This window comes from Vipera berus (assembly GCF_964194415.1).
Source record: "Vipera berus genome assembly, chromosome: W".
NCBI lineage: Eukaryota > Metazoa > Chordata > Lepidosauria > Squamata > Viperidae > Vipera > Vipera berus.
The window spans coordinates 68,417,547-68,428,857 of record NC_138210.1 but is presented as its reverse complement, the minus strand read 5'-3'; the positions used below and the strand labels follow the sequence as shown (position 1 = coordinate 68,428,857).

Here is an 11,311-nt window from a genome sequence, read left to right as displayed (position 1 = left end):
GAGAAGTTTCCAAGCTGAGCCATGTTGGCTCAGGAATTCTGGGAGTTGAAGTCCACGAGTCATTAAAGAGCCAAGGTGGCCTACCCCTGCTCTAGCCTTTTGCAACGAGCCTAGGGCGATCCAGAGAAACCTTGTTGAGCGGATTTCAGCTCTTTCCACGGAGAAGTGAGAGGGCTCTGAAAAGAGCCTTGGGGGGGTGGGTGGGTGTGCCAATCGGCCTGGCAGGGTGGGGGTCCTCACGCCCTCTCCCCGCGGATGCGGCGGGCCAGCTGGATGTCCTTGGGCATGATGGTGACGCGCTTGGCGTGGATGGCGCACAGGTTGGTGTCCTCGAAGAGCCCCACCAGGTAAGCCTCGCTCGCCTCCTGCAGCGCCATCACGGCCGAGCTCTGGAAGCGCAGGTCGGTCTTGAAGTCCTGCGCGATCTCCCGCACCAGCCGCTGGAAGGGCAGCTTGCGGATCAGCAGCTCCGTCGACTTCTGGTAGCGGCGGATCTCGCGCAAAGCCACGGTGCCCGGCCGGTAGCGGTGAGGCTTCTTCACGCCGCCCGTGGCCGGCGCGCTCTTCCGCGCAGCCTTGGTGGCCAGCTGCTTGCGGGGCGCCTTCCCGCCGGTCGACTTGCGAGCCGTCTGCTTGGTGCGAGCCATCCCGAGCGAAGGAGCAAAGCTTTTTGAGGAGGTCGGGCGCTCTTCCCGGGAATTTATACCCGCGCCCCTTTCTCCCCATTGGCTCTTTTCGAATTTGAATCTGGCGCCCAAATCTTGACCCGCCTGCCTTTTCCGACCCCGCCCCTCTCCGGTTTCCACTTAGAATAAGAATTGGCCTTGGGAAGTTTTTTTTCCTTATTTAATTCCATTTATATCCCGCCCTTCTCCGAAGACTCAGGGCGGCTTACAAGCTTAGCAGTAGCCTTCATTCTATGTCTATGCATGCCTGTTTATTAGGGATTTCACACACACACACCCCAAGCGGCATTATTACAAAGTCAGCTTAATTGCCCCCAACAATTTGTTTGTTTGTTATTTAAATTTATATGCCGCCCTTCTCCCTAAGGAGTCAGGGCGGTGCACAACAATAAAAATTAAAAACATAAAATAGAAAATATTAAAAAAAAAGAATTAAAGAATAAATACAGTAATAATTATATGACAATTTAAATAATAAATAAATAAATAAATAAACCTTTATTGTCAAAGTACAACATGTGTACATTGAGATTAGCTGAGCCTCCGCCCGCCCCCTGCTCTCTCCCCCCCAACACACAGTGACAACAAACCCTCCATCCTACCACACCATGTGAACAAACTACACCACACACCGGCCTCCCAAGTCACTTTTGCATAAGTTCACAGAGATTATATCCCATTTAAAAGCCTAACAGCCCACGGATAAAAGCTATTTTTCAGCCTGTTGGTACGGCTGGCTATATTCCTATTCAGACAAGTTACTGCCCAGTCTCTTCTTAAAAACCTCTGTTCCATTGGTTAAATGTCCACACTGTTAGGAAGTTTCTCCTTAATTCCAGGTTGCTTCTCTCTTTGGTCAGTTTCCAGCCATGGTTTCTTGTCCTGTCCTCTGGTCCTCTGGAGAATAATTTGACCCCCTCTTCTTGGTGGCAGCCCTTCAAATAGTGGAATGCTACTATCATGTCTCCCCTATTTCTTCTTTTCTTTAGACTAGCCCAGGGGTAGGCAACCTCGGCTCTTTTATGACTCATGGACTTCAACTCCCAGAATTCCTGAGCCAGCATAGCATAGCATAGCATAGCATAGCTGGCTCAGGAATTCTGGGAGTTGAAGTCCATGAGTCATAAAAGAGCCGAGGTTGCCTACCCCTGGACTAGCCAAACCCAAGTCTTGCCGCCGTTCTTCACTTGTTTTAGTCTCCAGGCCTTTGATCATCTTAAAGTTGCTCTTTAATAGTTGCTTTTAATCGGAGTAACTGTTATTAATGCAACCTGGTTCCCTTTCGCCCGCTTTAACAGTCCCATGATCTGACCAGGAGTGTTTTTTTAGCCGTTTTAAAAGATTTCAAGAAATTTCAGATAATCCAGGGGTTTTTGACTACATCAGTTGTTCAAAGTTGACGACTTTAACCCGTGTGGACTTCAACTCCCAGAATTCCCGAGCCATCTACAGCGTTTCTAACGGTGTGGTAGCGTGGCCGAGCGGTCTAAGGCGCTGGATTAAGGCTCCAGTCTCTTCGGAGGCGTGGGTTCGAATCCCACCGCTGCCAGCGTAGATTTCTTTTTTTTGCCCCCTCCCCCCCCCCGCTTTCAAACATCTGCAAAAAACCAAAAGCAAAGCGATATTCCTCTAAAACGTTTTTCTTCCGCGCTGAGAAAGCAGCGTTGAATTTGATGACAACTTGAATGGCAACGATTCCCAACTGCTTTCCTGCCAAAGGAAAAAAAAATGTTTGGCAATAGGCATGTGTTTCTCCAGAAGCCGAATTTGACTTGAGGGAGACTTTGGGGGTTAAAAAGCTACATCTAGCCCTAGAGAGATACTTATTTATTTCTTTAGCCATCTAATCAAGACTCTGGGTGGGATGCAATGAAGGAAAACTCTAAAAGCAACCCCAGAAATAAATCAAAATTATAAAACGAAAGAACAGCAACCTCTCCCCCCAAGACAGATAGCAATAAAGCATGCCTGCCATATCACCATGCTACTGTCCCCCACTCCCTCTTCCTCGTCAGCCCATCTTTTATTCTCGTATCCAATAAAAGGACATAATTTAATTAAACAAGAAATACATTGGCCAATACGGGGTGGGGGGGGGAAACCCCAATGCAAAGAAAATCAGTCTGACTCAGCTCCAAGCTAAGCGGCCCAAGGCAAAACAAACACTTAACATGCCAGCTTAAACATTTTAAGATAAGCTTAACCGCCTGAATGCGAGGCCGGCTATTGACAATCAAGACTGACAGGATTAGAACAGGGACACAGGAAAAAAAACATAATAATAAAACGCATAGAAACACACCAGATCCTTTTCCTGAGGCAAGGATTAACCTTTTTCCTGAGCGATGTGTAATAAATCAGCGGCCCATCGATGGACCCTGCTCCACGGATCTCGGAGTCTTAGTAGACAATCACTTCAATATGAGCCAGCAGTGTGCTGCAGCTGCCAAAAAAGCCAACACAGTGCTAGGCTGCATTAACAGAGGGATAGAATCAAGATCAAGTGAAGTACTAATACCACTTTACAATGCTTTGGTAAGGCCACACCTGGAATACTGCATCCAGTTTTGGTCACCACGATGTAAAAAAGATGTCGAGACTCTAGAAAGGGTACAGAGAAGAGCAACCAAGATGATTAGGGGGCTGGAGGCTAAAACATACTGGGAACGGTTGCTGGAATTGGGTATGTGTAGTTTAATGAAGAGAAGGGTGAGGGGTGACATGATAGCAGTGTTCCAATATCTCAGGGGCTGCCACAAAGAAGAGGGAGCCAAGCTGTTCTCCAAAGCACCTGAAAGCAGGACAAGAAGCAACGGATGGAAACTAGTCAAGGAGAGAAGCAACCTAGAACTAAGGAGAAACTTCCTGACAGTTAGAACAATTAACCAGTGGAACAACCTGCCTCCAGAGGTGGTGAATGCTCCAACACTGGAGGTTTTTAAGAAGAGACTGGACAGCCATTTGCCTGAAACGGTATAGGGTTTCCTGCCTGGTTGGACTAGATGACCTCCAAGGTCCCTTCCAACTTTATATTATTATTATTATAATCCGAAATGACACTTTTGAAACCACGAATCCGAAACGACAGTTTCGAGAACCAAGAAAAGGTATAAAAAAAAACTCACGCTTGGAGACCATTTTTTTTCTCTAACTAGCCCGGGATTCATGCTGAATGATCACTCGGCTTTAAACTCCGTGATTAAAGTTGGCGCTGGCTTCTTGTTCTATTCATTCTTCGTGCACCGATTGCGGAAATCCCGGCTGGAACAACCCAAAACGGGGGAATTCCTCCCAACCTACCTGTGTATATCACTGTTGCCTTGTTGTTGTTGTTGTGGTTGTTCAGTTACTTTACTACGTTCTGCTTACACTTCTTTTCAGTTCTCCGCCTTCGCTGTGGTAAGCCCTAATAAGCAGGCATATACATAGAATGAAGGCTACTGCTAAGCTTGTAAGCCGCCCTGAGTCTTCGGAGAAGGGCGGGATATAAATGGAATTAAATTAAAATAAAATAAAATAAAAATAAGCCGCCTAGAGTAGCCCCACGGCCAGACAGAAGGCAGATAAAATTCAACCAGTAAATAAATATTCAACCCATAGGCGTCTCGCTGACCGTACAGCCTCGTTGCAATGCCTAATAACTGAATTGCAACATAGCGACCAGGTGAGAAACCTCAACGTTCCATCTTCAATCAAGGACACGCCCCCGATTATCTCAACGTTCCATCGCCCTAACAACGGACTTCAAAGGGCCGCTTTGCCTAACAACAGAAATACTGCACAGTACAGTACAGATAACGCGGGAAAGGGTCGGTTTTAGCTTCTCCAAATCTGGCCAGCAAAACAGATCCCTAAGATTTCCCCCGCCTTATGGACCTCGGTTCTATAAAAAATATTCTTTGCTCTCCCGTTGTTTGAGCTTCCCTCGGTCTCGTATAACCCGTTGACTGTTGTAATAAATAACGTTTTTCTGCGGCGTTGGGGATAAATCTCAGGTCCGTCTTGCGATTTAGATTCTGTTGCAACCCGGAATGGATCGGTTAAGATCCCTTTCCCCAATCGTCCTTAATCAAGTGTCCTCCGAGATACTTAACCCTCAAACCCCAAACGATTATATATATACATATATATACATATACATATACATATACATATACATATACATATACATATACATATACATTTGTTGTTGTTAGCTGCGAAGTCGTGTCCGACCCATCGCGACCCTATGGACAATATTCCTCCAGGCCTTCCTGTCCTCTACCATCTTCTGGAGTCCATTTAAGCTCACGCCTACTGCTTCAGTGACTCCATCCAGCCACCTCATTCTCTGTCGTCCCCTTCTTCTATTGCCCTCGATCTTTCCCAGCATTAGGCTCTTCTCCAGTGAGTCCTTCCTTCTCATTAGGTGGCCAAAGTACTTGAGTTTTAGCTTCAGGATCTGGCCTTCTAAAGAGCAGTCAGGGTTGATCTCCTCTAGGACTGACCGGTTTGATCGCCTTGCAGTCCAAGGGACTCGCAGGAGTCTTCTCCAGCACCACAGTTCAAAGGCCTCAATTCTTTGGCGCTCAGCCTTTCTTATGGTCCAACTTTCACTGCCATACATTGCAACTGGGAAGACCATAGCCTTGACTATACGCACTTTTGTTGACAGGGTGATGTCTCTGCTTTTTAGTGTGCTGTCTAGATTTGCCATGGCTTTCCTCCCCAGGAGCAAGCGTCTTTTAATTTCTTGGCTACAGTCCCCATCTGCAGTGATCTTGGAGCCCAGGAAAATAAAATTTGTCACTACCTCCATTTCTTCCCCATCTATTTGCCAGGAATTGAGAGGGCCAGATGCCATGATCTTGGTTTTCTTAATGTTAAGTTTCAACCCAAGTTTTGCACTCTCCTTCTTCACCCGCAACAAGAGGCTCTTTAGTTCTTCTTCACTTTCTGCCATTAGAGTGGTATCATCTGCGTATCTTAGGTTGTTGATATTTCTTCCGGCAATCTTAATTCCAACTTTTGATTCATCTAGCCCTGCCTTTCTCATGATGTGCTCTGCATATAAGTTAAATAGGCAGGGCGACAGTATACAGCCTTGCCGGACTCCTTTCCCAATTTTGAACCAATCAGTGGTTCCGTGTCCAGTTCTCACTGTTGCTTCTTGATCCGCATATAGGTTTCTCAAGAGACAAATAAGATGGTCTGGTACTCCCATCTCTTTAAGAACTTGCCACAGTTTGTTATGATCCACACAATCAAAGGCTTTAGCATAGTCAATGAAGCAGAAGTAGATGTTTTTCTGGAACTCCCTAGCTTTCTCCATGATCCAGCGTATGTTGGCAATTTGATCTCTAGTTCCTCTGCCTCTTCGAAATCCTGCCTGCACTTCTGGTAGTTCTCGATCCACATACTGCTGAAGTCTAGCTTGTAGGATTTTAAGCATGACTTTACTAGCATGAGAAATGAGTGCAATGGTGCGATAGTTTGAACATTCTTTGGCACTGCCTTTCTTTGGAATTGGAATGTAAACTGATCTTTTCCAATCCTGTGGCCACTGTTGAGTTTTCCAAATTTGCTGGCAAATTGAGTGTAGCACTTTTACTGCACTGTCTTTTAAGATTTTGAATAGCTCAGCTGGAATACTGTCACCTCCACTAGCTTTGTTGTTGCTCAGCTTTTCTAAGGCCCACTTCACCTCACATTCTAGGATGTCTGGCTCGAGGTCAGTGACCACATCATTGTGATTATCTGGGACGTTAAGCTCATTCTTGTATAGTTCTTCTGTGTAATTTTGCCACCTCTTCTTAATCTCTTCTGCCTCTGTTAGGTCCCTGCCATTTTGGTCCTTTATCATGCCCATTTTTGCATTAAACGTTCCCTTCATTTCTCCAATTTTCTTGAAAAGATCTCTGGTCCTCCCTATTCTATTATTTTCTTCTATTTCTTTGCACTGTTCATTTAAGAAGGCATTCTTATCTCTTCTAGCTATTCTCTGGAATTCTGCATTCAATTGGGTGTATCTTTCTTTTTCTCCCTTGCCTTTCGCTTCCCTCCTTTCCTCAGCTATTTGCAAAGCTTCCTCAGACAGCCATTTTGCTTTCTTGCATTTCTTTTTCTTTGGGATGGTTTTGGTTGCTACCTGTTGTACAATGTCGCGAACCTCTGTCCATAGTTCTTCAGGCACTCTGTCTATCAGATCTAATTCCTTAAATCTATTTGTCACCTCTACTGTATATTCAACAGGGATATGATTTAATTCATACCTGAGTGGCCTAGTGCTTTTCCCTACTTTCTTCAGTTTAAGCCTAAACTTTGCAAGGAGAAGCTCATGGTCTGAGCCACAGTCAGCTCCTGGTCTTGTTTTTACTGACTGTATAGAGCTTCTCCATCTTTGGCTGCAGAGCATATAGTCAATCTGATTTCTGTGTTGACCATCTGGTGATGTCCATGTGTAGAGCCGTCTCTTGGGTTGTTGGAAAAGAGTGTTTGCTATGACCATCGTATTCTCTTGACAGAATTCTATCAGCCTGTGCCCTGCTTCATTTTGCACTCCAAGGCCAAACTTGCCTGTTATTCCAGTTATCTTTTGGCTTCCTACTTTAGCATTCCAATCCCCCATGATGATAAGGACATCATTTTTTGGTGTTAGTTCTATAAGGTGCTGTAGTGCTTCATAGAACTGGTCAATTTCATCCTCTTCAGCACTGGTGGTTGGGGCATAGACCTGGACTACTGTGATATTGAATGGTTTGCCTTGGATTCGAACTGAGATCATTCTGTCATTTTGAGGATTGTATCCCAGTATTGCTTTTCCTACTCTTTTATTGACTATGAAGGCTACTCCATTTCTTCTTAAGGATTCTTGCCCACAGTAGTATACCTGATGGTCATCTGAATTAAATTCACCCATTCCTGTCCATTTTAGTTCGCTGATACCTAAGATGTCAATGTTCAGTCTTGTCATCTCTTGTTTGACCACGTCCAGTTTTCCTTGATTCATGGATCTTACATTCCAGGTTCCTATGGAGAAAAAATCTTTACAGCATCGGACTTTCCTTTCACCACCAGACATATCCACAGCTGAGCGTCCTTTCGGCTTTGGCCCAGTCGCTTCATTCTTTCTGGCGCTACTAGTACTAGCCCTCTGCTCTTCCCCAGTAGCATATTGGACGCCTTCCGACCTGAGGGGCTCATCTTCCAGCGTCATATCGTTTTGCCTTTTGGTACTGTCCATAGGGTTTTCATGGCAAAGATACTGGAGTGGTTTGCCATTTCCTTCTCCAGTGGATCACGTTTTGTCAGAACTCTCTGCTATGACCTTTCCGTCTTGGGTGGCCCTGCACGGCATAGCTCATAGCTTCATTGAATTACGCAAGCCCCTTCGCCACGACAAGGCAGTAATCCATGAAGGGGATACATATACATATACATATACATATACATATACATACATACATATATATGTGTGTGTGTGTGTGTGTGTATGTATATATATATATGTATGTATATGTATATATGTATGTATGTATGTGTAGGTATACATACACATACATACATGTATGTATGTGTAGGTATACATACACATACATATGTATGTATGTGTAGGTATACATACACATACATACACACACATATATATACATACATACATATATATATACATATATACATACATATACATATACATATACATATACATATACATATACATATACATATACATATACATATACATATACATATACATATACATATATATATATATATATATATATATATATATATATATATATATATATATAAAGAAATCGACATATATATATTGAATTTTAAAGAAATCGACATACGCAGGTCATTATATATTCAATTTGGTTTTGACAAGGAAATCAAATTTGGAGGCATTTTGCTTAAAAGCCAAGGCTGCAGTATAAGATTTGCTACTGATTCTACCGAGCGAAGTATAAGTCCGAAGTGAAAAGTTCCAAAATGAAAGCTAGGATTTTGAATGCCCAGGCGGGAAAAAAAAAGCTTACCGCCCAACGTGGGGCTCGAACCCACGACCCTGAGATTAAGAGTCTCATGCTCTACCGACTGAGCTAGCCGGGCTCCTGATAACATGGTTGGCATCGATACTATTAGTTTTCACTCAGTAATCAGTAGAAGGGAATAATTTTCTTCCCCTCTTTCTAGAAACTATAACTTGATTTACTCTATTTTCTTTATCACAAGAGGTGGTAAAATGGGACAAAATTCACTCAACAAATGTCTCGCTCAATTGTGGTGGTAAGTTCAGCATTGCTTGTACTCAAGTAAATCTGTCTGGGCCACTTGCAAAGGTTACCACATTGTCCTAGGCTTTAAAAACGTTTCAACATCTCTTTTGTCTAGGTGACAATTTTGCATATTTCAGTGTAGATCATCTTTTTTTATTACTGTATTCTGGGTGTTGCAAAATTCTGCATAATTACCCCCCATACTTACGGAGAACTTTTCTTGACTGCCGTAGGGCTATATTAACATAGAATCTTACCAGCTGCAGGAAATCTGTTGGTTGGCCCACTTGATAATGGTGCAAACCAGTAGTAGTAGTAGTAGTATTTTAAAATATACAGTTAAAAGACTATAATGAAAATATGACAGGTAATAAAAAAGTATAAACATGTATGGGGAGGTGACCACTGAATGTCAAATAACTAACCGAAGAGAAAAGCAACCTAGAACTAAGGAGAAATTTCATGACAGTTCGAACAAATAATCCGTGGAACAAGCTGTCTCCAGAAGCTGTGAATGCTCCAACACTGGAAGTTTTTAAGAAGAGACTGGGCAGCCGTTTGTCTGAAATGGTATAAGGTTTTCTGCCTGAACGGGGTTGGACTAGAAGACCTCCAAGGTCCTTTTAAACTTTATTATTATTATTATTATTATTATTATTATTATTATTATTATTATTATTATTATTATTATTATTATTATTATTATTATTATTATTATTGATTTTTATGCTTTTCAAATAATCTATCAGTGACTATATAGAAAATGTAATATGGATAATGAAAAGAATAATCAGTAAAACATGGCAGATAGTCAATACGTTGCAATTATCCAACAAGTCTATTTAAAACATTATATGGCAGATACTGTAATACACAATCAAAAACTTATAATACTGTCAGATATTTCATATCTATCTGTTTAGAACAGCAGTACTGGTCAACTCCGCAGGGTTCCAAAATGAATTCAAACTATCCTTGTTGGTTTTCGTAAGAATCTCTGTACATTTATTTATTTATTAGTAAAATTTATCTCCTGCATTTTTACCAGAGTGGAATCGTCCCCAAAGCAAGGATTTTGAAACTTAGACACTTAAAAAAACAGTTATTTCATTATTTTTTTAAAAAAAGCTGTGGTTAAAATAAAAAGCAAATCAAAATAAGCTCTCTAAATTCTGTTCCCGTCCAAATGCAGCCTGACTTGTTTGCAAATTAGTTACAAGCTTCATAGGTAAACTAAAGCAAAAATGTTATTTAACAAGGGGAAGAAAGGGTAGAATACTATGATTCCAAGCCTCAAAAATTAGTCATTACATATCTGCACTCCTTGGCCTTCATAGTCCTTATCAGAAATGGATCATGTGTTGAGCAGAGACAGTGCCCCAAAGTAAGAGTAAAGCACTGAGAGAAAAAAAATCCACCGCCTGAACAGGGACTTGAACCCTGGACCCTCAGATTAAAAGTCTGATGCTCTACCGACTGAGCTATCCAGGCTGTGAAATTTGCTTGGTAAACAACTCCTGAAAGCCATTGTCTAACTAAGTTGGTCAATTCTGGTGAATTTCTACTTTCGAAATGAAGACTTTTGCAGTTGAAGGTACGCAACTAAATCCCCTTATCAACCATTTTCACACCTGTCCCGTGAAAGATGTATTTTTAGGATACGGCTCAAGTGTCTGTGCGCAAGATCATCACCACCAAACGTCTTGAGCATTTTTCCTCTTCTCTCCCCCATGAGTAAATATTGTTGAATTCATCATTTTCCATTTCCTCCTGTGCAACCTGCTCAATATTATTATTATTATTATTATTATTATTATTATTATTATTAGTATTATTAGTATTATTAGTATTAGTAGTATTAGTAGTATTAGTAGTATTAGTATTAGTATTAGTATTATTAGTATTAGTATTAGTATTATTAGTATTAGTATTTTTAAAAGAAGGCATCTGGAAGGTGCTTCTACTGCAAGTTATAACTGTGGTTTCCTGGAATTACAAAAAAATAAAAATAAAAAATAAAAAAATGGTGTTTTAGCAATAAAGGAAAATATTTGCAGCTCAGGGTTGAAATGAGGACTCCTTGCTGCACTCTGAGCTTAGCTGCTTTCTTGCAGACATTTCATGACCCAAGCTAATAACACCGTCGTTGCTTAGTGTGCTGTGTGTACTATATAGTGCAGCATTTCCCAACCTTAGGAACTTGAAGATGCGTGGACTTCAACTCCCAGAATTCCCCAGCCAGCATAGCTGGCTGGGGAATTCTGGGAGTTGAAGTCCACGCATCTTCAAGTTCCTAAAGGTTGGGAAACGCTGATATAGTGCACAAGGACTGATGATGTTACCTAGTTTGGATAATGAAAGGTC

The 11,311-nt window shown here is 42.0% G+C and overlaps 1 protein-coding gene across 1 annotated transcript; it reads right to left on the bottom strand.

The window, feature by feature from the left end:
• Positions 1–202: 202 nt before the first annotated feature.
• On the bottom strand, positions 203–752 carry LOC308676545 (histone H3.2). The gene has a single exon (XM_081342392.1). It carries the CDS (start codon positions 645–647, stop codon positions 237–239), a length of 411 nt encoding a protein of 136 aa, XP_081198518.1. The 5' UTR covers positions 648–752; the 3' UTR covers positions 203–236.
• Positions 753–11,311: the final 10,559 nt, after the last annotated feature.